This window comes from Lissotriton helveticus, chromosome 5_1 (genome assembly GCF_964261635.1).
Source record: "Lissotriton helveticus chromosome 5_1, aLisHel1.1, whole genome shotgun sequence".
In the NCBI taxonomy this organism is placed as follows: domain Eukaryota; kingdom Metazoa; phylum Chordata; class Amphibia; order Caudata; family Salamandridae; genus Lissotriton; species Lissotriton helveticus.
Genome location: NC_136065.1, coordinates 2060388036 through 2060414788, shown reverse-complemented (window position 1 = coordinate 2060414788; position 26753 = coordinate 2060388036). Strand labels below are relative to the sequence as shown.

The following is a 26753-nucleotide window of genomic DNA, read 5'->3' as shown; positions in this document are numbered from 1 at the left end:
GGTCTTACTGGCTCAACTCATATGGGCGAACACCCTTTCAGGCCCACGCCCATTTCCACACATCTTCCTTCGTGTCGATCAGAGCCTGTGAGCTCAGGGCATAATACTTTCACAATTCTTGATCAATGTACAAATGCACCCAGGGACCTCACACATAGAAGATGAAGAATCTCTAATAAATAAAAACATTCACTGGATAAGAAGGGTGCTGGGTTGTCGCTCAATAATCAGAGAGGACATAGTGGCAGCTCGAAGGCGCCCCCAGCTCAGTTCCTACGCCGACAATATCGAACTCACAGTTAGTAATCGGGACCTAGTTGACAATTTAGTGGACTTCAAGGCCCACACTTCTCATCTGACCAAGATGACCAGCCAATTTAAATACAACCGCCCAGACACCAGTCTACAACACCTTCAAGTCACTGCCAAGATAGGGCCACCCACCAGGGACATCGACCGACAACCACTCCTGCACCACTCACCCGGGTTGTTACTTCCTGTCCACACTGATTTCTTGATTCCTCAAAATTCCATACACAAGATTATGGATTTACTCAGACTGGCTCTGCTAGACTAGGCATTCATCTGATAAGCCATGACTCTATTACACCTCCCCAAATATTTACCACTAATTTGAAAAAACCTTTGTTGTCTATGGCCTCATGGAAAATAGCTGTACTCAGGTCAAAAGCAGCCTCACCTGATTGGATTAATTGTATCAAGTCATTTGTTATCAGTTTGTTCCAGGAAACCTGGTTGACGGAGCCACTGTTTCAAATGGGATTGCTTAACTTTTCTGTCCCTGCGCTACTTGGACCTATGGGGCACCCAGCTGGGGGTCTGACACTATGGATTAAATAAGGTATAGATTTTAAAGTTAGTGACCCATTAAAGACCTTGATGGGTGTGGTCTAAAATCCAATAGTATAACCTTCTAAGATGACCACCTGAGAATGCAACACAATTGCTCACACCTAATAATATCGGGGGACTTCAACACAACATTTGAGCGACTGGATTCTGAAGACATTGACCCGGCTCTTGAGGAGGATGAGCAGTGGGGTATCCCTTGCCCAGAACTCCCTGTAAATAAAAAATGGACAGAAGCCGCCCTGCAACTCAAAGCAATTTTCCTAGAGTGGGTACCCAGGGCAGTAAATGGCAGGTCCAAATCTGACAGGGGCGGAGCCAACACTTTTAATAATAATATTCAGACCAGTCATAATGACTGCGTTCCACTTATCTTAAACTGCGGCCTTTCCTCGACGACATGTACTTCAATGAAAGAATGGAAAGTGATCCCAACCCATTGTGGCTTACTCTGGAGTCCCTTGTTCCATAAGGGCAGATCTCCCTACCCCTTACTCTGATAAGAGACATGTAGTCAACAAACGATATGGGGCACATCGGGCAGTCTCAGGTCATGGTAAATCCAGACATATTGTTTGCAGTGCCATCGACCATAGCGGCGCTGGATGGGCAGTTAACCAGTTAAAAAGGATACACTGAGGTTACTGAAATCCACTCCAAGTTGTTTACGCAAATAAAATCTTATTTTTTAAATCCCTATAGCAGGGAACCGTAGACCTCAATCCGCTACGGGTAGCTGGTTTAACAGAGAGTGCAGGCATGCCAGTAATACATTAGTAGTAGCCATAAAAGCCAAAGGGATGTACGACATTACAACGCATGCTTTTACCACGCATGCTTTTACATCGCAAGTTTTACAACGCATACCATTACAACGCATAGTGCTTTGGGGCGCTGGATAGTGAATTATTTAATTTACTATTCCAACTCCAGTCCCCGTGGATAGTAGGGAAGGTGTTGGATAGTAAATTAAATATATTCCCTATCCTAGAGCGCCCCCCAGCGCAATGCGTTGTAATGGTTTGCGTTGTAAAAGTTGCGATGTAAAATCATCGCGTGGTAAAAGTTGCGTTGTAAGTGATGTTTCCCAAGCCAAAGATCAACCTAGGATCCAATTATCTAGGAAGCATTACACTTTGTCAGGCCAGAGCAAAAAAATGAATTGGGAGAATGAGCGATAGTTGGAACTAAAATAAAACTGCCAAGCCAAAGATTCAGTTACATTTTGGTCTATTGTTAAGTGTGGTAATGGCGGAAAGCCGCACCCACCTACCAACCGTATTGCCCCCCAAGTTTGGGCATCTAATTTTTCATCCCTGTATTCTGAGAAGGACACACGAACACCATGACTAACATTTGTCCGCATATCCTGGTTGAGGATTTCTTTGACCCAGCTGATGTATCAGCACCCCTAGACTCAGTTACGGTCAGCAGAGCACCCGGCCCACACAGTATTCCTGTAGACAGACCCAGTCCTTTACAACAGAGGTAACGGTCCAGATATATTCTTATTCTGGCCAACGCACTAGTACGCGGTGCCCCTATACTGGACTCTTGGCAGGGCGCAAAGTTAATTTCTATTTATCGAAAAGATAACAAATCCCAAACCTGCCAACTAGGTCCATAAGCCCTAATGACTCAGTCCACAAAATCTTTGCGCGGAGGCTCCTAGCCAGAATTTAGAAGCGGATTCTTGACAATGATAATCTATCTCCCTTTCAGGTGGGATTCCGTGAGCGAATCAGTACGACAGACCAGGTCTTTCGTTTTGTTTTACTTTAACGTAGAACTGTAGTAATCGGCAAGGGCAGCATGTATGCCTCCTTTGTCGATCTTAAGTCCATTTTCGAACAGGTCTCCCGGAATAGGCTCTGGAAAGTTCTACCTGAAATAGGTTTGCCACCGGTCTTGTTAACCATACTGACTCAGCTAAACAATAATAACTTTGCCCAGGTGTGTTGGGGTGCTCAGGGACAACCCACTGACCATTTTTCTATTGCTAAGGGGTGCGCCACGTGTGTGTCTTGGCTCCCACTCTATTTTCATTATTTCTCAACAGCATCGTCCAGTTTCTCAACAGTTTCCATACAGTTGATGAAACCCTGGCAGGCTTCAAAACCCCCATATTAATGTTTGCAGATGACACGCTCTTAATTTTTAAAACCCCAAGTGGTCTTCAGCGCACTCTGCTCCGGTTTGAAGAATTCTGTAAATTGAGGGGTCTGGTAATAAATGCAGACAAGATCAAATATATGACATTTAACCAGCATAAATCCTATAGGGATGTGAAATTGCCGGGAAAAAACACAAAAAAAAATAGAAACCCCCCGAAAAAAAGACAACATTTTCAGCTATCTGGGCATTACACTAGCCTCCAACATGCCCTGGAATTATCAGGCAGAAATTATGGCTCTGAAACTCCATCAAATCCCAGGAGCACAGACCAAAGAATTTAACAAATATCCCACTAACCCGAAGTTTTGGGTTCAGTCGTATATGGTTCTGAACTATGGGGCTGCTCTAACATAACCACCCTATATTCCACCTCAGAGAATATGTTTATGAGGAGTGTGACACGCCCTCCACAAAGCACGCCCACCAAACCACTGCTGTTAGATCTTGGCAAGAATTTGGTTAACAACAAAGCTAGACTCTGCCCAATTCTTTATTGGGGAAGGCTCTGGTCTACCCCGAGCTGGTCCACTATGCTTCTGCTTTAAGGGACATCATAGACACCGACCTATCCTTTTGGGTAGCCCGGCTTCAATACATTAAAAACACTGACGAATATGGGCCTGAAAGAGCTGTGGGATAATCCTACAGGAGCCCCAATCTCCTCCGCTGAAAAATTGAAAGAGCTCTACTGGTCAACCATGTCCCTAGAAGAGCATAGCGTGGTAGAAAGTTTGGCCCTGACAGGGAGGTTTTTAGAATTCAAACCCAGTTCTTCTATGGAAGCCTAATGGAACACTATATCAGTGCCCCAAGATAGGAAATCACACTTCCAACTTAGGGCAGAATCATTGCCTTTAAATTCATTTACCAACAAATGGAACGTGAAAATTGATGATCATTGCCCCTTTTACCCTGATACGGAGACTATCCCTCATGTTCTGATTGTTTGTCCCGTTTACGATGGCCCTCAAAACAAATGACGGAAACTTTATGCCGTGCTCTGGGTACGCGAAGCAGCTCCACGGCACCGCAAATCATAGCAACAGTTCCTCGTCTGCCTTTTGCCTGTGTTGTTCCCAAGTTCCTAGGTTGGAGGTGGGCCAAAAGGCAAAAGAAGATAACAAACCTCATGCCAAGGGTACCCAGTGCCCCTTAGCTCTCCTTTTTCTAGACCATGTAGGCGCTACTCTGCGGGCCGTTTTCCTATCACTCCCCATATTATTCTTATATGTACAGCCTTTTAAAGTCAGTGGTCCACCTATGTTGCTTTTACATTTTATCAACTGTATCAACTTTTTTAGTCAAATTTTGTGTGTGATTTTATGTATTTTAACGATAATTTCGCAAATAATTGTTATCAATTTTATGAATGAATGCAACATGGAGGCTTTTTTTAAAAGCCACAGCTTGTTTTTATTCTCTTTTTATCGGCATGTATGTCTATGTACGCTTTTACATGCATTGTGGAAATAAAGCCAGCGATGGATGGTAAATGTAATACAGTGCTCATGTAAGGTGCTCTAATGCCCTTAAAAAGTCTCTTCTGCCTTGAAACTGATGAATTAGTCCTATTTTTATCAGATTTAAATACATTTGGTGGAGAGGTTTCTTCAAAACTCCTTCCATGAACAACTGCTATGAATTTGTTCAACAAACAGATAAATGAAATGAAATGAGAGGCTGGAATATTTACCCCAAGAATGTGAAAGATGATACTGGGAAAATGAAGAAACTGTTGAAGAAAAATAATCGGGTAGGGAGTAGAAAAACATCTAAAGAATGAAGCAATACAAATATATATTTTTAGAAAAATCCAAAAGAAAAAAGCAGCACAGAAAGGAAGAAATAATACAAAGATCCATGGAGGAAGCAGAAATAAAATGAGGAAAAGAGACGAGTTGATGGATAACATGTACCTTAAGCCGTGGATGTGGCTGGACAGGGGGGTGGTCCAGAGTCTGAAGAGAGTCAGGTGGCTCCTCTTGTGCTTCTCCCTGCAGGCGGAAACAAGATGAGATGCTCATGAGAGCTGCAAGAACTGGGAGTGAAGTGCAACTTATCAGATGTCAAAACAGGAAGATGCTTTAAAGTAACAGAGTTTGTTCCTGGCTCTATCCTTTGAGGTTTAAAGACCAGCGGCGGCTCCTCCGCTAAGTCCTCTAAGAGTCGCCCCACACGAAAAATAAAATGATAATAACATAATGTTGGCCCAGTATTGCTAAGGGGTAGTGTGGGGCTGGGCTTTCAGCCAGCAAGGGGAGAAGTGGTATGTGCACTTGAGTGTGCATGACTATTTGGCTGACCATCGCGGGCTGGCCAAACCATCATGCACACTTTGCATGTTCTCAACCTAGACTATATTACTGCTAGGGTGGAGAACATGCCCAGGCTCCCACTCCTCCTCTGAGCACTGAACCACGGCACTCAGACCAATCACAACGCTGCTATCAGCAGAGCCGTGATTTGCTAGGAGAAACCAGGGGCATGGTGCTTCCTCTTCCTTCGTTGTCGACAGAAGAAGAACGGAGAGGCAGTGGCCATGTAAGTGTAATTTCCTTTCTCCCCCCTCACCTGCCCCCTCACCTGCCCCACCACCGTGGCCCAATAGCAGCTGCCACTGTTAAAGACAGTGCAATAATACTGTGATACTTCGTGGGTGGCGTTGGCAAAACTCAGATGGGAAAAAAGAAGAACAATTAATAACCAAGTACAATCTTTCGAAATACCACTCTTTATTGAAAGAATACTTTGCAATCAGTTATTCATTATTTTGCAGCCTACAAATGCACAAATGTCTTCACAAAATCCTTAGATCATAAACATGAGAAGTGCTCTGGAAAGAGGTGCTTGAAAAGGGGTTTGCAGAGGATCGTTATTTTTTAGATCATACCTAGTCAAAGTGCACAGGTCCTGGCAACAGGAGATCAAGAACAACGTGTCAACACGGACATCTGACATCATGTTGTTATTGGTCATGCTTTGTGTACACTTGAGTGTGAGTTGCTTGTGTTCCGGTTCAAGAAGGACCTGGCCTGGCAGTTCGGGCTGGACTGTTCTGATGAGGAGCAGGGTCAAGACTGATTTGCATATAACAGGGTCCAAACCAAGGTGACATGGTGAGCAAAAGAGAGATGGGTTAGGATGCTTCCCCACGATTGGCAATGGCTAGACTTATTGCAAGCAGCCTCCCATAACTTTTTGTGTGTTTCATGTACTGCCCTTAGTGACATTGGTATGCCCAAACGTTGGTTGCTCACTGTGTCACTGGAACCAAGCTGTACCCAGCTGATGAGCCCACAACTAGGGCAAAACTGGTTCTGAGATGCTCGTGATCCTGTTCAGGGAGGACCTGGCTTGGCAGTTTGGGCTGGACTGTTCCTATGAGGAGCAGGGTCAAGACTGAATTGCATACGGCTGGGTCCAAACAGGGGTGGCAAAGTGAGCTGAAGAACAATGAGTTGGAGTGCTACCCCGAGTGATTACCAGTGGTTAGACTTATTGCCAGCATACTCTCATCACCTTGTATGTTTAATGCTGAACATCACTCATCTCTGCCAGGATGAAATAAACTCCAGAACAGCTTCCAGCAGCGCACAAACCAAAAGGATACATTACCTTTTCTTTGACCTCTTCCATGGTCGTGACGGAACCGTTCCGTCACGAGCCACGGGTGGGCTGTGCTGGTGATGGAACGGTTCCGTCACGGCCCTGCCACCGCGCCTGCGCGGCGCGAATTCCGGGCCTGCGCTGATGTTCTAAAGAACGGATGGGGCCGTGACGGAACCGTTCCGCACAAGCACAGCTCACCCGCGAGCCGTGACAGAGCGTTTCCGTCACAAGCACGGAACCGCCGCGCGGCCGCCCCACCCCCATAGCGCTGCGGCGGAATAGCCGCCGCAGCGAAGGGGTTAATGTGCGGAATCACTAACCAAGCACCGCCTTTCAATGCTCCTCTTGAAACCTTCTGCACTGGAGTCACCAACTCTTCTCTAAATGAAATTCTGCATTTTCACCACCTTCTCTTTATGCTGTCATCTTCCCTAGAACTGTTGGAGAGAACACGCAGAGGGCAGAAGAGCTCGAGTACAGCTCTGTGCAGCAAGGCGCCTTTTGATGTGTAAAAGGCTGATAAGCACAGAGGTTTCAATGTCTCTTTCCCTCCTAAACCATCTTAAGACAAAGTTGTAAATCACCGAGTTAGCATGTAATAAAATGGGCCTCACAGCAAGAACTCTTCTAACAAAAAGAGTTAATGTTTCCAATTACAGCTTCAAAGCTAGCTCCAAAGTGCTTCCTGCCCACATCAGCATCATGTGTCTTATCCCAGGATCTTCTTCATCCCTTGGTACCCCTGCCAACGTCCCAAAAGCTGAAGCTTCATGGGATCTTAGGCAGAGGGACCGACCAATGCTTGCTGGAATCATTTACAGTTTTACCTCTGAACCACAGCAATGTGCTGCAATTATTGCCTTTGGGCTGCCAGATTAATGCATTTGTGAGGTTCACAACTTTCCCATAAGTGCTCACTTATCGTAGTAGGAAATGGCAGGTTTCGTTAATGTAAAGTGAGTTTTGGTCCTAAGTTTAACTGAGACCACTTTGGTCTCAGTTGAACTTAAGATCAAAACTTACATTTAACTGAGCCAAAAGTCTAACTTTACTACTCGTAAATGCCCTTTGTGAATACGGAATGCCAACCTAATATTTTAAACAAATTCATAATAAAAATACCTATATTTTCATACAGGGACTTTTGTTCAGCCCTCTTCATCCATTGGTCTGTTTAAGTTGCACAGGCTTTTACATTTTGCTTCCACTGACCACGATATAGAGCATGGGTACTCACAAACATTATTTGCCCTCAGGCCACAAAGTACGGTTTGTGGTGTGCCTGAGGGCTGCACTGATTCCACCAGGGTGGCGGGGTGGGTCAGGGATTGTGTAAGGAGGTTCAAAAACATGTTAAATAAATGGGCAGGTTAATAAATACTTTCCCTTTTATTTAACATCTTTTTCTAAATACTAGTGCTCAGCAAATAAACAACAGCTGGTCCTGCTGTGCACCAAGGGGGTCGCATTTAAAGGTCAAGAGGGCTGCAAGCGGCCCTCGGGCCGTACTTTGAGTATCACTGATATAGAGCATAGAGTAATGCAACTTGCACTGTCATCAGCCTCAACTCCAAAGCTCACAACCGAGCCGGTCATGGCAGCAGAACTCACCCAAACACCTAGTGGTGACTCACTATACAAGAGTCATAGATTGCAAGCAAAACAAAACTCCAGAAACACAACATCTGGGAAAATGAAAGGAATAGGGGCATACAAACAATACACCATCAAGGAAAATGTGAACAAGAAGTGCACTGCTGTCTTGGATTGCCTAAAGGGATTGCCTCAATAATTTTTGCATTCATTGTCGAGAAACAGATCAGTATTTGATATGTCTTTGATAACTTCTTTGCAGCGCTGCCTATTAGCAAATCGACGTATCTCAAGTACCCCCTTACAGATACTTTGCAATGGTAGTAAAGTAAGATTGTACCAGTTCTTTGGTGAAATATTTTGCAGTGTAGCTAGAAACAGGGATTTTAGCTTTCTAAATATACTCAATTACTCAATTAAACACTCAGCCATAAACCAACTTGGACCTTTGTTGGTAAAAAATGATGTTATTCCATTGTCCCATTCTACAAACCTATTGGGATAAAATATTCAATTGCATTTCAACAACACTTTTAATATCGAACCTTCCAGAGAATCCTTCTATAAACTATTGGCCTTTTTAGATCCACAAATGCAAAAAGAAAATGACCATTTCATTCTGGACTTAATGCTTACACTTGCTTGTAAATTAATTCTTAATAACTGGAAGAATTCCAAAGCAGTTTCCAACAGCGCATGCCAGGAATGGCTTTCCTTCCTTAGGGGAGCTGATAATATTGCCCTTCAATCCTCACCCTGGCGTTCCCCCCACAGGGAGCTATGGGACTCTCTTGATGCCTTCTCATTTAAATATAAATACGAGCCTCCGTGAATATACGTTCTAGACCACATCCGGGGAATACACTATACCAGTCTCACTTGATGGCAATATGCAAATGTTACTTGCACAAAGCTGTCTACTCCCCCCTAAGGCATACACTGGCACATATGATTTCTTTATTTGTTTCACAACTTGGAAATTTATGTCAAACTAGAAATGCTATACAATCCATACAAAAGTGCTCTATATTAAGGTTGTAAGATGGAAACAATAATATGATAGAATTGAGTATGTTAAGTTTGTGAAGCTAAACATCAAACAGTCTATACTTGTATATTTATATATCTGATCTGTCAGACCTGTTTACTACAGTGATTGATACAATGCCAAGACATCTTCTTTACTATTGTACTTCTAGGTCGTATACCTATCGTAGGTCCTTTTGATATCCACTGTGTATTTTAAGTCTCTCCCTTATAGCATGGATGCAAGACGGAACCTTCCTTTCTTCATTTTATTCTGTGTTTGTTTTTTGGTTAATTTATCACTTAGGCCCCCATGCATCAACGACAATACCGGTCGAAAAGAGGCAGATTCTGAGAATCTGCTCATTTGCGATTGGTATTTTTGCATTTGGGATGCATCAACCCAAGTGTAAAAATCGCAATTAAATTAACAGCAGAATTTGCGATTACTTAAATTGCGATTGCATTTAAGGAATCGCAAATTGCGATTCCTTAAATGAATGCATTGCATTTAAGGAATCACAAATTGCGATTCCTTAAATGCAATGCATGATGCAAATTGAAATAGCGATTTTGCTATTAGGGGTCGCAAATTACCGTCAAATGAAACTGGACGGTAATTTGCGAAAACTTTTAAAAAGGCACTAAAGTGAATTTTTCAAAGTTACATGTTACATGTTGCGTGTGTGCGCAACATGTGTGTGTGTGCAACATGTGGTCACATGGCAATTTCAGGGGTGCAACAGGGTGTCCTTTTGGCACCCTTGCACCCTTGAAATTGCAAACGCGATTTGCGAGTAACTATTTGGTACTCGCAAATTGCGCATACAATTTCCATTGATTAGGAATGAATGGATAGTAATTCCTTAATTGCGACTCGGAATTTGCAAGTCGCAATTAAGGAATGTTTAGGAATTGCAAAAAGTTTTGCAATTTCTACATGCATAGGCAATTGCGATTCTTTAATTGCAATTCTTTAAAAATTGCAATTAACTAATCTCAATTGGCTATTTTGATGCATGTGCACCTTACTACTGTATTTATTTTCTTTTACTGCTATTACCTCTGTTCATTTTGTGAAAATTTCAATAAAATTTACTGGAACAAAAAAAAAGAAAAAATGTGCCTTTAAACCATCCAGGAAACTCCTGTTCATCAAGTGATTCAGAGAAGTGGCCAGAATTTAAGATCAGTTAGAGAGTCGCAGTGACGCTTTCATGCATTCATTTATTCCAGGGGAGATTGACTCAGAGCAGCAAGTCCTGAGCTGTACTTCCAATCACCCCAAGCTAACAGCAGTAGCTGAGATTCATTCAAGCAATCTTTACATCACCTTGTTGTTTATTGTGGTAGACACACTACTTCCTACGCAGGTGCTGTGCTCACTGTGCCACATGACTCAAGCTATACCTCACTGATAAGACCTAAGTAGGCCAAAAGCAGTCTGCAGCTGCTGTTCACATCTGGAGAGAACCTGACCTAGCAGTTTGGGTTGGACTGTTCCTATGGGAACAGGACCAAGACTGATTTGCATATGGCATATTTCTGTCTAGAGTTTCACAGCTGGAAGAAAAAACAACAGACTGGGATGAGGCCTGAGCAGTCGCCACTGGATGAGATTTATTCAAGCATTCTTTCCAAGACTTTGATTTTTGTTGCAATACTTCAAGTCGTGCCATCTGCAATGATGCAACCAGGATGGCGCCTCTTACCTTTGTGGAACATTAGAATGACTGCTAGTGGTTTACAGTCTGAGAATTGAGGTACTTCAGTCTGAGCTCAGTTTAATTTGAGTCTAGCAGGAGTGCTGTGATTTATTAGTAACCTATTGAGGGTTAGGGCAAAGTAGTATTGTCCAGCTTCCTTACAGGTCCCCTTCATCCTCATGACTCAAGCTTTGCCTCACCAGTGACTTTGTGATTTCTCTGTCTCATTCCTGGTTTGCTGGCTCTGGTGGAGGCAGCTTAGAGACGTACTATAATGCTAAGATGGACACCTTTTCTTCTGGAAATGCTGTGACCTTTTTTGAAACCTTTCCAAGCTTTCTAAGGTTTGCAAATAATGTGATTTATTTTACTACAAATAGTGTGTGAAAAAGTTCTGCCAAAGGTTTCACAGAAAACAACCCCAGGAAACATTTACATTTAAAGAAAAATATTCTTGCAATATTTTTTTTGTAATAACATTCTTCAACAAAAATAGGTTTTACAGTCTTTTTGCATTTATGTATATTGAATACTTCACATGCAAAATTATGACTTTGGTGCCACTCATCTAAGCAGGGTTTCAGCATACTGTTGGAATATTGGCAGTCCATGAAGAGAATTGGTACGTCTATTCAAGAAAATTACATTTTTCTCATTTGAAGTGTAAGCCTGACCACCTGCCTCCTATGTTGGAATTAAGCACTACACAGTGCTAAATTTGAGCCGGTGGTTTTCAGTGCTTGGCACCGGCACCCATTTGTCGACACCTGCACGTAGGACAGTCGGATCACTGAAATAATATCGAGGGACAGAATATCGACCATCAAAAATATCGTTGACAAAATATCGAGAGACAAAATATCGAGTTTCTATCTACAAACAGGTAAGTACAAAAATATCGAGTTAAAAATATCGTTTACAAAAATATAGTTGTAAAAAATATCGTATTTACTAAAAACATTGTTAAATTAATATTAATAATTAATTACTAAAATATACTTAAATTAACTTATAATAAATAATTAATGAAAGTTAAATAAATATTTTTGTATTTCATATTTATTAAAACATATATATATAGTAACAAAATATAATAAAATAATACCCCAAAACTGAAAACTGACCCTGAACCCTAAAAATACCCCTTTACCCAAAAACCCAAAACTGACCCTGAACCCTAAAAATACCCCTTTACCCAAAAACTGAAAACTGACCCTGAACCCTAAAAATACCCCTTTACCCAAAAACTGAAAACTGACCCTGAACCCTAAAAATACCCCTTTACCCAAAAACCCAAAACTGACCCTGAACCCTAAAAATAAAAACGAATTTTTTTACTATCTATATTATATACTTACATATTTTCACTTTCTATATTATTTACAGTCGATATTACTTCACTTACCTTAAAAACGATATTTTGGCTGTCTATATTCTGTCCTGTCGATATTTTGTCCAAACGATATTTTAAACTCGATATTCTGTCCAAACGATATTTTGGAGTCGATATTATGTCTGTGCACCAGGACAGTCTGCCACACGGTGGTGCTGTTCAGGCAATTTAGAGATGAGCACAACAGATGTTCATAAATGTGATGCGCATCGCAAATAACTAATAAACGCAGCACACGCCATTCTCATAGTTGTTGTGGTCTGCAGTAGTCTGAATTTTCACACTTGTAGTAGTGTGATGTTAGTAGTTGTGTTGATAGTGTCATTGGCAGCGCTGGCAGGGGTAATGTGTGGTGCAAGCTGCTGCGGCCCACCGACTATAGCTCTGGCACTTATAATTTTACAAACTAAGCAATGGCACTACATTTTTGAAGACAACAATTGGAAAATTGGAGCGCAAGAGTGCACGTCACAAAAAAAGAGAAAACTATTGGTTGGCAGAAAAAGAATTCCATGGAATTCCCATTCCATATCCCTACTAACCCACCTGGGGAATCAGTTAAAATGAATTTGTGAATGGATAGCGCTTGCATACCCTCACGGGTGACAAGCAGCACTCTACAAATCCACCTCACATTCACATTACATATTTATGATATTCATGTGTGTGATTCTATAAGGGTATGAACAAAGTTGGACATCTCCTGTTTTTTTTAAAGTGGTTCCATTTCTATGCATTAATTATCTCATGAACAGGTTTTTACCTGCACTGCTGTGAGACTCAGGTCCCAGGGTGCATTGGTCGACAACTATATGGAAAGTTTGACACTGACCATTAATCCGGTCCTTAGAGATGATTCACTAATTATCAGATGAAGATCTTGTATGTGATGTTTGCATTTGAGCTCTGAAGGATGAACGTTAGTAGCCTACATGTCTGCTCAACTCTGAAGAGTAACTCTAGGGCAGTTGCTCCAGGGAATGTCATGTGACTGCTGCATGTTATAGCACATAATTCTCCATTGATATATGATGCAACACATTTTTGAGTCTACATGCCAGCATTTGTTTATTTATTAATTCAGTCGTTTTATTTAGTAAGGAGGCGTAAAAGGAAACACATTTAGCTTCATGGGCTACAATCCCAAACATTATATCTAGTACATAAATTTATAAAAAACAATATTTATAATTGTAGTTTGTGGGACTGACATATTTTTCCTACAGAGTCATCTGACTACTTCTCTACCAAAATCTAACCAGCAAGAGGGTAACAGCATAAACAGCACTATACTAATGTTCTAAGCCAGTTGTGGCTAACCCTGCAGAAGTATTTGTGAATGTATACAGTATATAAAAATAATAAATACATTTAAAAAAAAGAACAGTCAAAAAGAAGTTTTGGGATTTGTTATTTAAACATTGTTTTATTCTTCTGAATGTGAATCCTCATGACCCATCTCCATTACCTTATTTATTGGTTAGGTGTTTGCCCAGCTGTGTTCATTGCTGGATAGTTTGCAGAAATACAGTAATAGAGAGTAAGGCACACAGACATTCAACAGAGTGGGCTACATGGAGAGGATGGACGATGGGTAAGGAGAGGGTCGTTAAAAAGAAATGAGGAGTGTGAACAATCAATAGTTCGCCATCATAGCACAGCCATGGAAAGGCTGGCTGAGCCTTCGAGCACCGCCCCCATATCCCCGTCTGTCTCCGCTCTGCCACTGGCGGAAGCGTGGCAGGCACTTTTTGCACCCGCCATGCTTGTGGCACGATTCCCTCCGCCATCCTAATGTAGCGGGTGGAAAAGGGAGCCAAATGGCGGAGGGGCCGCCACCACCGGGTCGGCGGTGGCAGTCCCTCCGCCATCGAAATGAGCCCCTAAGTGAGAAAGAGTCTTTTTGTGGTAGCTGTTGACCGATGCACACAAGGATCTACTCAATCAAGGACCTGCCTACATTAACGCCCGAACTTCCACCAACCTTCGAGAACACCTCCTTATGACTCGCCCACGCGCCCCGCATCCATGAAGCAGAAGTGGAGGACGATACTTCTCCTACAGCTCAGAAAAGACCTGGAACAGCCTCCCTACACACCTCGAACCATTCCTTCACTTCCAGAATTCCAAAGGGCCCTCAACACCTGGCTGTTCGAGCCGGTCCAGGACCTGCAAGTGCCTGGATACCCTACTGTATGATTAGTTGTGCTATAGAAATCCTGATTGAGTGATTGCACCATTGATAGCAGGCAATATGCGGACATAAAAACTGGAGAAAAAGGATTGACGCTTTTTAGATGTGTCCAGATACTATAAGGTGTAGCATCTTTGATGTCCTGTTTGGCTGTTGATAGTGTTAAAACTTGTCCTTTGAGAGATAACATTATTAGTGAAATTATGACCACACTTTTCGACTTGGCTTTTTATAATGTAATGTACTGTGCTATAAGTCCAGATAGCTGGTCCTGATTTGCCAACTTCCATATCAAAACAAAGTTCTCGAAAGTGAAAAGGGGGGGCCCTCGGCCCCCCCGCACGCATGGCGGCGCGGCGACCGTCTCCCCCCCTTTCCCCTCGTGTCATTCGACGGTGGGGGCGTGCCCTGGGGGCGCGGCCCACCGCCGATTGGCCGGCGCCCCTCCTGACCCGGATTCAATGGAGTGGTTCCGGGTCGGGGGGGGGCGGGCGATAGGAGGGGCCATCCGGCCCCTCGGGAATAAGAGGTAGGGAGCGCCCAGGAGACCCCCTTGTCCCTGGACGCTCCCTCGCTGAACGTTGTGCCCCGCGTTCGGGGCTTCTTTGTTTCCCACCCACCATCCCTTGGTACAAAGTTTAAGCAGCGTTATGTCCGGTTTAATGATAAGTTTCAAAGGTATGGACCACGGGAGAGAGTAGGCTGTTGGTGTATTTTGTGATCTGTTGTTTAGGAATTTTTCCCCTTTGTAGAAAAATGATGTGTGAAGTGAACTGTATTTGAAGCTATGTGCTTTAGGCCTTTTTTCCCTTTTTAGCTATACGTTGATATTGTGATTTTGAGTAACATGAGTGAACCGAATTGTAATTTAATGCCATGTGTCGTTAGGCCTTTTTTCCCTTTTAGCTATACGTGGATACTGTTATTTATTAGCCAGTGTAGTTGTCCTTTAGAATTTTTTCCATAGGTCGTCGTATTTATTAGGTATGGGGCATGCGGTAAGGTCATTATCGGTGAGCACATATTTGAGGTCTGAGGGGGCGGGCATCATCCTATGGAGGTTCCCGCCCGGGGGGAGGGGCCTGCGGGCCACTCCCAGTACTCCAGGGGCAAGGTAATATGCAAAGGAGCGCGGGTAGGAGTAGTTCACGCTTTCCTTAGGCTGGTAGCCACCCCGCGCCCGTGGACTCATGACGCCACCGGCGCAGAGTAAGGGCCCTCCTTTAGTGGGTAAATGGAGTTTAGGGCGTAGACCGGGCAACTCCCGGGGTAACACTGCGCATGCGCACTTCTAGGGGGGAGGCGCAGCTTGTAGGACCTGACACCGGTAGTGACCCTGCCATATGGCCAGAAATGTACAAAAATCAAGTGTAGGATGTTTAGTTTAAGCTAGGAACAACATGTATTAGAGTTTTGTTAAGGTCAGGCTCTCAAACTTGTTGATAACAATTGTATAACTGAATGTCCTGCTGATTTTTGTATTCATTGTTGTTAGACGGACCGGGAGGGTCGGCCGAGGACAAGGGGAGAGGTCTCCGGGGAGAGCCGTCTCCAGCGAACCGTACAGACGAGTAACTTCCCCCCCACAGACGGACACCACACAATGATAAAGTTCAACGATACTTTATAGGCAATTCTTTAAGTACGGTAGAATGGTACAAGGAGGTCTGGACTCAGGGGTCCCCTCTATTCTGGTCTCTGTTTGGGAAAAGGGTAGCGGGACAGTCTTGTTACCAAAAAGGTGGAAATAGCTCTCAATCCTCGAGCTCGGTGGTGTAGATGAACGGGCCGCGGCGGAGCCAGCGGGTCCCGAGATGGATGAAGGAAGACGACGGTCCGCGGCAGAGCCAGCAGGTCCCGATGAAGGTGGTGGTTACAAACGGTCCGCGGCCACGCCAGCAGGTCCCGACGACGATGAAGGATAGGGTGGTTCCCAAAGCCGCGGCAGCGCCAGCAGGCAGGACGAGGGTGCACAAGACAGAGCTACGGCAGCGCCAGTAGTCCGTCAAGGATGAGTTCTTCTTTGCGTCTCTCGACTCCAAGATACAACTCCCGTCCTGCTCTGGAGCTGCCCCAGTTATAGGGCTGGTGTGCTTTGATGTCCGGACCCTCGCACTTGGAGGTCGGGAGGTCCGGGATGAGGGGGTTCAGACACCCAGCAGGGGGGTGGAGCCAGCGCCCGGGGAGGCGATGGGCGAGCGGCACTTGGCGGGGGAGAGCCATCGACACCTCTTGCTCCCATTGACTGACCAAGTAGCCCGCTCACCTCCTGGGTGGATGTTGGTGCCGGAATGTCTGAGGCCTGGCCAGGCCCAGGGTTGAGGTCGATCGGGGGCCAGGCGGCCTCGTGGTGGAGTGTCCAAGATGGCGCCCAGGATGGGCGCGCAGGCCGGTAGTGGGTCGGCCTACGCGGTCAACAGGTTCGAGTGTAGGGGTCCCTGCGGGGACGGTGGACGTGCAATGGTGGTGTGTGGTACTTGCGTGGCTGGTTCGGGCCTGGTTGGGCCGGGGGAGAGCGGCCCTTCATGTGGCCTGTCCAACATGCGTCCCCCCCAGCTGAAGGCGGGGAGAGTTACCCATTCTCTTGGGGACTCTTCTCGTCGAGGCGGAAGAACCGGGACAGGCCATCTGCGTTGGCGTGATCTGGCCCAGGCCGATGTTCAACTGTGAAGTCCATCCCTTGTAGGGAGATGGACCAGCGTAGTAACTTCGGGTTTTCCCCCCGCATCTGCATCAGCCACTGCAGGGGTCGGTGGTCGGTCTGTACCCGAAAGGGTGTGCCAAAAAGGTAGGGCCGGAGCTTCTTGAGGGCCCATACCACCGCGAAGGCCTCCCTCTCTATGGTGCTCCAGCGTTGTTCCCGTGGTAGGAGTCGCCGGCTGATGAAGGCCACCGGCTGATCACGGCCCTCGGTGTTCACTTGAGACAGGACTGCCCCAATGCCATGGTCGGAGGCATCCGTCTGGACGATGAACTCCCGGCTGTAGTCGGGGGCCTGGAGCACAGGGGCGGAGCACATGGCGGCTTTCAATTGTTCAAATGCAGCTTGACACTCTGGGGTCCAGTTGACTTTCTGGGGCTGATTTTTTGACGTGAGCTCTGTGAGGGGCCTCACGATAGTACCATAGTCTTTCACGAACCTTCGGTAATAGCCCGTGAGGCCCAGGAAGGCTCGTACCTCGGTCTGGGTAATGGGGGGCTGCCAGGACTGGATGGCGGCAATTTTTAGCTGCAGAGGGGCCACCAGGCCGCTTCCCACCTGGTGCCCGAGGTAGGTTACAGACCCTTGCCCAATTTGACATTTGCTGGCCTTGATCGTGAGGCCAGCTTGCTGAAGGGCGTGCAGCACTGCTCGGAGGTGGTGGAGGTGCTCAGACCACTGGTTGCTGTATACAGCGATGTCGTCTAAGTAGGCGGCGCGGAATCCTTCGAGCCCCGCCAGGACCTGATTGACGAGCCGTTGGAATGTTGCGGGGGCATTCTTCATGCCGAAGGGCATGACTGTGAAATGGTAATGGCCATCGGGAGTGGAAAAGGCAGAACGTTCTTGTGCCCGGGGTGTGAGGCCGATTTGCCAGTAGCCCGCCGTCAGGTCGAAGATACTGAGGTAGCGGGCAGCTCCCATGCGGTCGATTAGTTCATCTGCCCGGGGGATGGGATGTGCGTCTGTCCTGGTGACCGCATTCAAGCCCCGGTAGTCGACGCAGAACCGGAGTTCTGGTGTGGTGCCGGGGGCAGCTGCTTTGGGGACCAGTACTACCGGGCTGGCCCAGGGGCTGTCTGAGGGCTCGATGACCCCGAGCGTGAGCATTTTGGCTACTTCCTCCTGGATGCAGGCCCGTACCCGATCTGGCACGCGGTAGGCCCGGTGGCGGATAGGGGGGCTGTCCCCAGTGTCCACATCGTGCGTACACCAGGAAGTGACACCTGGGGTGAGGGAGAACAGGCTGGCGAATTGTGACAGGAGCACTTGGCACTCCTGGTGTTGCTCTCGGGTGAGGGCCTCTGAGAGTCGGACCCCATCTACGGAACCGTCTTTCTCCCGCGTTCGTAGGAGGTCCGGGAGGGGCTCGGAGTCCTCTTCAGCCCCATTGTCTGTGGCCATCAGGAGGCTGAGTTCTGTCCGTACAAAGTGCGGTTTCAGTCTGTTAGCGTGGAGGACCCGGAGGGGGTTCCGGGAAGATTCCAAGTCGATGAGATAGGTAGCCGGACCCTTGCGCTCGACCACTTTGAAGGGCCCTGTCCACTTGTCTTGTAGGGCGCAGGGTTCGGTGGGGGACATCACCCATACCTGTTGCCCAGGTTCAAATTCGATGGAGGAGGCATTCCGGTCATACCACCTTTTCATGTCCTCCTGACTGGCCTCTAGGTTGGCTTTTGCTAGTTCTCGGAATCGCCGGGTCTGGTTGCGGAGTGTTAGGAGGTAGCGGAAAACATCTGGTGGGTTCTTTAGAGGGGGCATCTCCCAGCCTTCCTTAACTAGGCTGAGCGGCCCGCGTACGGGGTGTCCATATAGCAGTTCAAATGGGCTGAAGCCCAGGGACTTCTGGGGAACCTCTCGATATGCGAAGAGGAGGCACGGCAGCAGCACATCCCACTGGCGACGGAGGGGCTCTTCCAACCCCCCGATCATCCCTTTGAGCGTGCGGTTGAATCGCTCAACGAGTCCGTTTCCTTGAGGGTGATAGGGGGTCGTGAACCGGTAGGTAACCCCGCACTGTTGCCAGAGAGATTTCATATATTTCGAAATAAAGTTCGTGCCTCTGTCACTGACGACCTCCCGGGGGAAGCCCACCCGGGAGAAGATCCCCATCAGAGCCCGGCCGACTACCGGGGCTGTCACAGTCCGCAGGGGAACAGCCTCCGGGTAGCGGGTGGCGTGGTCCACTAGCACCAGGATGAATCGATGGCCTTGTTTTGTGCGCGGGTCCAGGGGCCCTACGATATCGATTCCGACCCTCTCGAACGGGGTGGTGACCACGGGAAAAGGTTGCAGGGGGGCTTTCAGTTTGCGGCCGCTCTTCCCACTGGCTTGGCACGTGGGGCAAGATCGGCAATGCTGGTGTACATTGTCCCTCATTTTGGGCCAGAAGAAGTGGGTCACCAGGCGGCTATAGGTTTTGTCTTGACCCAAGTGTCCTGCCAGGGGGACATCGTGGGCCAGGTTTAGCAGAAAGTCTCTAAAACGGAGGGGTACCACTAGGACGCGACTGGCCCCCAGCTCCGCGATTCTTTGCTCACTGTACAGCAGATCATTGTCCCAGTAGACCCAGTGAGTTCCGGAGGTATCCCCTGCGCTTTGGGCTAGCGCTTGCTGGCGGAGTCCCTCGAGGGAGGGACAGGTCTTTTGTTCTTGGCGAAATTGTTCTTGCGTGGGCCCCCCCTCTTGAGGCCACTGGTCGAGGTTAGCGAGGTCTGGAGGTTGAGCTGGTTCGGGGGGGACGTCACGGTCGGTGGTTTCGGCGGGGGCGACCGGAGGCGGTGGCGCCGGCCATTCGAGTTCCTCTGGGCGGGTGTTGGCACGGGCGGTCATGGACCGGGTGGTGACGCACGCCCAGTCCGGGACGCCCAGCATCCCCAGGTGCTCTTTTCGTTCGACTGCTGCCCATGGAGAGCTTTCCAGGTCATTACCCAGGAGGCAGTCTACGGGGGCATCATCTCGGACCGTCACCTTCAACATGCCGGAGACCCCTCCCCATTCGAAGGGGACGCAGGCCATCCGACACAGACTTTCTGAGTTATCGGCTGAACGTACAGGGCAGAGAATGTTTGGTAAGTATTGTTCGGGGGTCACCAGGTGACAGCGGACGGCTGTTACACTGGCCCCAGTGTCACGAAGGGCTTCAGCCCGGCGTCCATTGATGCCCACCCATTGGCTGTACTTCTGGGTATTAGCGGGTAGGGGGACCCGCGGGACCATGTCTCTCCCCCCTAGGCAGGCGAGAGCCATGGCGGCTGGCTCCCATTCTTGGTGTTCCTGTTCATATTCTTCTTGTTCCTCTGAGATCTGTTCCTCCCCCAGAGCAGCAGCGGCTACTTGGCGGGGTCTTGGGCTCTGGTACTGGGGGCAGTTTGGGTCGTTTGCATAGTGTCCGACTCGTTGGCATCGATGGCAGGTAACATTGGCTCGATGTCCCGGTCGCGCTGGGGTGCTGCCCCGGTTGGCCGGGGGGGTGGTGCTGGTAGTGGGGGTGACCGGAGCGTTGCTCCTTCCGCGTCCTTGGCCTCCACCTCCTCGGGGACGGTGCTGACCATTGTTGTTCCTGTTCTGTTCGGAGGACCCATTTCGACTCACTCTGGTGATCTCCCACCGGTCTGCTTCGGCTGCGAGCTGCCGGGGATCCGTTAACTTGCTGTCGAGGAGGTGCTGGCGAAGTTCAATGAAGCAATTGTTCGACAGATGCTCCCATACCATAAGATTGAACAGTTGTTCGTAGGTTGTGACCTTGCTTCCTTTGATCCAGCCCTCGAAGGCTCGGCTAAAGTAATTGACATAGTCCACCCAAGTTGTGCCCGGGATGCGGGTGCAGTCTCGGAACCTCTGACGGTACATTTCGGGTGTGAGGCCATAGCGGGCGAGGAGTGCAGCTTTCATATGGTCATAGGAGGTCATCTGGTGGTCCGGGAGTTGCAGCAGGGCGTCGCGGCCCTCATTGAGGAATCTCCCCCACAGACCGGCCCCCCAATCGCTTTTATCGATCCGGTGTGCAGTCATAGCGATTTCATAGGCCTTAAACCATTGCTGGATGTCGTCCTCTCGGAAGTATTCTCGAACGACATCCTTGGGGATGTGTACCTTCTTCTCTGTTGCCCCTGGAGTGTGGGGTTGCTCGGGCACCCCTGTTTCTTTATTCTGTTTGCGTAGGTCGATTTCAGCTAATTTCCGCTCATGTTCATATGCCAGTTTCTTTTCCTCGAGCTCCCTTTGTCTCTGTTTCTCCTCTCTTTCTTCTCGGAGACGCAGGTGCTCTAAGTTGATTTTCTGTTCGGCCAACTTTAGTTCAACGTCCATTTTGAGCCGGGCCATTTCCAGCTCGTGTAGTCGGGTTCTTTCTCGTTCTTGGATCTCGTCTGGCGAGAGACCCGTTCTTCGTTCTTCAGGGGCCATGGGGGTTTGTGCTGCGATGTCTTGATCGGGGGTTCCGGCAGCCCCGGTTTCTGCCCAAGATTCTAGGGCCTGCTTAAAGTCATCTTTGGTATTTAGTCCGGTGGTAGCGATACCTAATTCGATACAGAACTGTTTAAGTTCACGATGGCTGTATTCGTCCAATTTCTCCATCTGGAATTTCTCCGTTGATCCGCTGTCTTTAGTTGACATCGTGATTCGCCGTGGGGTGAGCTACTCTCTGTACGGTTTATGCGGTGATTCGGATCCCGTCGCTGGCCACCAATGCTAGACGGACCGGGAGGGTCGGCCGAGGACAAGGGGAGGGGTCTCCGGGGAGAGCCGTCTCCAGCGAACCGTACAGACGAGTAACTTCCCCCCCACAGACGGACACCACACAATGATAAAGTTCAACGATACTTTATAGGCAATTCTTTAAGTACGGTAGAATGGTACAAGGAGGTCTGGACTCAGGGGTCCCCTCTATTCTGGTCTCTGTTTGGGAAAAGGGTAGCGGGACAGTCTTGTTACCAAAAAGGTGGAAATAGCTCTCAATCCTCGAGCTCGGTGGTGTAGATGAACGGGCCGCGGCGGAGCCAGCGGGTCCCGAGATGGATGAAGGAAGACGACGGTCCGCGGCAGAGCCAGCAGGTCCCGATGAAGGTGGTGGTTACAAACGGTCCGCGGCCACGCCAGCAGGTCCCGACGACGATGAAGGATAGGGTGGTTCCCAAAGCCGCGGCAGCGCCAGCAGGCAGGACGAGGGTGCACAAGACAGAGCTACGGCAGCGCCAGTAGTCCGTCAAGGATGAGTTCTTCTTTGCGTCTCTCGACTCCAAGATACAACTCCCGTCCTGCTCTGGAGCTGCCCCAGTTATAGGGCTGGTGTGCTTTGATGTCCGGACCCTCGCACTTGGAGGTCGGGAGGTCCGGGATGAGGGGGTTCAGACACCCAGCAGGGGGGTGGAGCCAGCGCCCGGGGAGGCGATGGGCGAGCGGCACTTGGCGGGGGAGAGCCATCGACACCTCTTGCTCCCATTGACTGACCAAGTAGCCCGCTCACCTCCTGGGTGGATGTTGGTGCCGGAATGTCTGAGGCCTGGCCAGGCCCAGGGTTGAGGTCGATCGGGGGCCAGGCGGCCTCGTGGTGGAGTGTCCAAGATGGCGCCCAGGATGGGCGCGCAGGCCGGTAGTGGGTCGGCCTACGCGGTCAACAGGTTCGAGTGTAGGGGTCCCTGCGGGGACGGTGGACGTGCAATGGTGGTGTGTGGTACTTGCGTGGCTGGTTCGGGCCTGGTTGGGCCGGGGGAGAGCGGCCCTTCATGTGGCCTGTCCAACAATTGTTGATTATGCAATTAAAACCTTTTTTAATTTCATACTTTAATAAATACGGCCGGGCGACTAGCGCCCGCCTTCCAAAAAGTAAAACACGTCTCGTGTCCACGTTCCTGGGTGTTGGGTGCCGGATTGGGGGGGAGGCGGCAGCTAGTCGCTGACCATGTGCCATTTTGAAGCAACTTTCCAGCTATGCTAAGCACCAATTGTTATCACAACTTGCTCTGGGGTGTGCACACAAAGGGAATCTTGCCACTAAGTAACTGGGGACGTTATAAGGCATAGGCAAAGGGGGCACTGGCCAAGGGACCCAGCCTTTCATGTCCCCACCCCTATAGAGCCAGCTCTGTTCTGCAGAGAGTCTTGCCCTGATGACCTTGAATAATTCTTAAACAGATTGTTTCAAATACAATTTTCCTTTCATTTATTTTAATGTAGGTGATGTGTGAGAGTCTATTACATGCATTTTGCAGAGAAATATGGTGTTTATGTTTCATGCAACATCTATAAGAAAAGTTTAGTTTACATCATAACAGGACTTCACATATAAGAAATGGGAGGGAGTCACAGTGATTATTTGCAGTAATATTAGCGAGCTACTGCTGCGTTACAATATTTGTTGGGGGGGATTTCTTTATTAGTTTTAATACAACCAAGTGGAAACACCCGTCCACAAACAGTAAAACAAAAGGCCTTTTAAACTGAGGTGAGTTACAATATTGAAAACACATATCACTTCTCTAAATATTTTACCATGGCTTATGGACTGAGGAAAAACAACTCTCTGGCATTCTGGTTGGAAAAAAACACCTAGTTAGCACTAGTACACTCTCCTATCTGGGGATGCTCTTTGTCTCCAATGGTTCATGGCTTCCCAACATAATTGAGCAGAAAACAAAGCACCCCTAGTTGACTGGATCACTCTTTAGTCTACCGTCCCCTCCAGGAGGTCGAGGGTTTGCCCCCGGGTACATATTTATTCCAGGCAATGTGTCCCAGTTGGTACCTATACAGTGGCGGCTGGTGACATTTGAAAGTGGTGGGGCATAAAACCTACGGGAGGTTCGCGGGGGTTCTCCCCCTGAGAAAATTTCAAAAAAATTAGTTGGCAAATGGTGCATTTTCAAGCAAACCAGAAGGTGAGAAGAACAGCTCAGTCAATACTACTGTTTACCACTGCCTTCAAACGGGATCTTTACACTGTCAAACTTTAATGCAGCCTGGCGGTACCAGAGGGTCAGAGATCTCGGTCTAGGCTCTGAGAACAAAGCATTACATCTCAACCCTGCAGTACTGCCCACAGCACATAACCCTGCAGTGCTGCACACAGGACATAACAACCCTGCAGAGCTGCACACAGGACATAACAACCCTGCAGAACTGCACACAGGACATAACAACCCTGCAGAACTGCACATAGGACAGCGCCTTGAGACCCTCGCGGGTGAGTAGCACGCTTTACCAACCACTGATTGATTGATTGACATAACAAACCTGCAGAACTGCACACAGGACATAACAACACTGCAGCAAAACATGAAGCAAATCGTCTCCAAAGTAAATAGGGTTCCAAGTTTCTGCACATGTGCAAACGTTCAACTGGCACAGCTGCGGCGAAAACTTCATGTTAGGAAGGCATGAGGAAAACCAGTGGGGGGCAATTTTAAGGTTCACGTAAAATAATTATTTGCTACAAAAATCAGTAGTCTCCCGCCTCTATCCATATTCTAAAATACACCCCTAAGTCCATGGGTTCTAATGAGCTTAAGACTCTACACAGTTGGGGGGTACTCCCAGAGAGGGTGCATGTCTTAAAATCAGGTGACCCTTATATTGAATCTGGCAAGGATGACGGAAGCTCGACAGTCTGTGTTGACCCTCACACATTTACCTCAGACCTGAGGCTGCCTTGCTCCTGTCCCAGAGGGCTGTTAAACTGGCTAGCATTTGGCATCAGCAGTCAGTGCAGCCCATGAATATCTACCATATACAAGTGGCGAGTATCGGAACCATGCGTACTTGCCCCCATGGCAATGTGTGACCCTGGGCAATTCGCACAACACCTGCTCGTGCCGTGAGTGCTGTATGTCACACGTATTCAACCATATTGTAAATCTTAGCATTGCCTATACAAGAAATAGCTCGGTTCAAACCGTTCGACTAATTAAAGGGCTTGTGGTGGGCATGCGGACACCGAGTGAAGGGGGGGGAAGCAGTGACAGAACGAGAGGGGGTTTAGAAACACCGAGAATGGTAAAGGGAGACAGGCAAAGAAGAGTAAGGGAACCTGGAAATCCTGTAAAGGTTATTATACGCTCTCCACAATTTCATTCACCCTTCCAGATGTGGGCAGATGATACGAGGCCGAGCCTCCGATTCAATATTCCTGCCAGGATCCGCACATGGATGACCGAGATAAGGATTCATAATTTGCCGCCAGATGCCACACTTGGCACGAGCCGGTATCCCACGCGCCATCAGCGATCCAGCGCCGAATGACATCTGAAACACATCGTTTACTTCCCTCACCGCCCTCCGATACAAGGTCGATGGGGTTTAAAAAAGGGAAAAGGGCTGCTTACCTGCACGTGTGTCATTTGAAACCATGGCTGCAGGCACCATCTTTTCCCAGCAACTGTGTGCCGGAAAGAGGAGCTGCCAAACTAAAACTAATGCATAGCCACTCCCCTAAGGTCACCTCGGCCCTACCCAATTAGGAAGCCTAATTCACGGAGGAGAAAAGAGCCCTGCCCTTCCCACTATCCTGAATGGCGCTCCACTGACCGTGCCCTGGGCCAATTCCTTAGCGACCCATTTAAATCCATGCACTGCCGGTTTATGCAGCCACTCCCACAAGGATGATGACACCCCCTCCTCGCTTGTGCTTTGAGTGCGAAGAATAGTCCTCGCCCTGCTTTGCACATGCGCACATTGCACATCAACTGGAAGACTCTTCGAGACTAGTACAACAAAGCAAAAAAAGATTTTACATCGTTTTTTGGGGGAACACAGAGAGAATTAACATCATGTAGCAGTTTTAAAACTGCTCCATGGTGTTCATTCTCTCCTTTTAGTTTTCCCCGATGCTGGTAGATAGGGCAACGCCCCCTACGCCCCTTAATACCAGCCACCGCTGTTCTATGTGTGCGAGTTTGGGGCATTAGGGATGTTTCAGCTATTCAAACAGAAGAAAATCATTTTTGCCCCAAGCTCTTATCTGTTCCCATGTTCTCATCCCATTTTATTTGCCATAGCGAGCTAGGATTAAGCTACTTAAGCGATTTAGTGCAAATTTGCCCCACTTTGCTGTGGCGTTCGATATGGAATAATGAAGAGGCGTCTCTTACAAGGGATATAATAAAATATCGTCTAGTTTGCGACAAAGGCCTTGATATTCCACGGCTGGCCTTTGTTCATAAGTCTTTTGCCGCTATCGATCTCCCTCAAGCAATCACACATGATGAAACCTGTGCCACACTGGGCAGGAAGCTAGTCCGGTCTTTATTATTAACCCGCGCCAGGAAGAAAAGGATAAGCACGGAAACAACAAAATCCTATACTTTGCTGCATCTCACTAAGAATCATGATAATACCCTTAGTAATCATCTGCGTACAAAGCGAGGAAGATGGAATTGCACTTTATTGTTTCGCTTTAGGACCGACACGATAAAATATCTACTTTGCTTCTCATGCTTTTATGTAAGCTTATTTTTACGTTCTAGACAATCCATGAACCTTGATAAAGCA

The 26753-nt window shown here is 47.7% G+C and overlaps 1 protein-coding gene across 2 annotated transcripts in view; it reads right to left on the bottom strand.

Annotated features, from left to right (window-relative positions):
* LOC144756287 (regulator of G-protein signaling 3-like) overlaps nucleotides 1-26753 on the bottom strand; it is a 456864-nt gene that overhangs the window by 44796 nt on the left and 385315 nt on the right. For both annotated transcript variants that reach the window (XM_078645947.1, XM_078645948.1), the window contains exon 4: nucleotides 4962-5039. In XM_078645947.1, the coding sequence (XP_078502073.1) occupies nucleotides 4962-5039 (78 nt within the window). The remainder of the gene's footprint in view (nucleotides 1-4961; nucleotides 5040-26753) is intronic.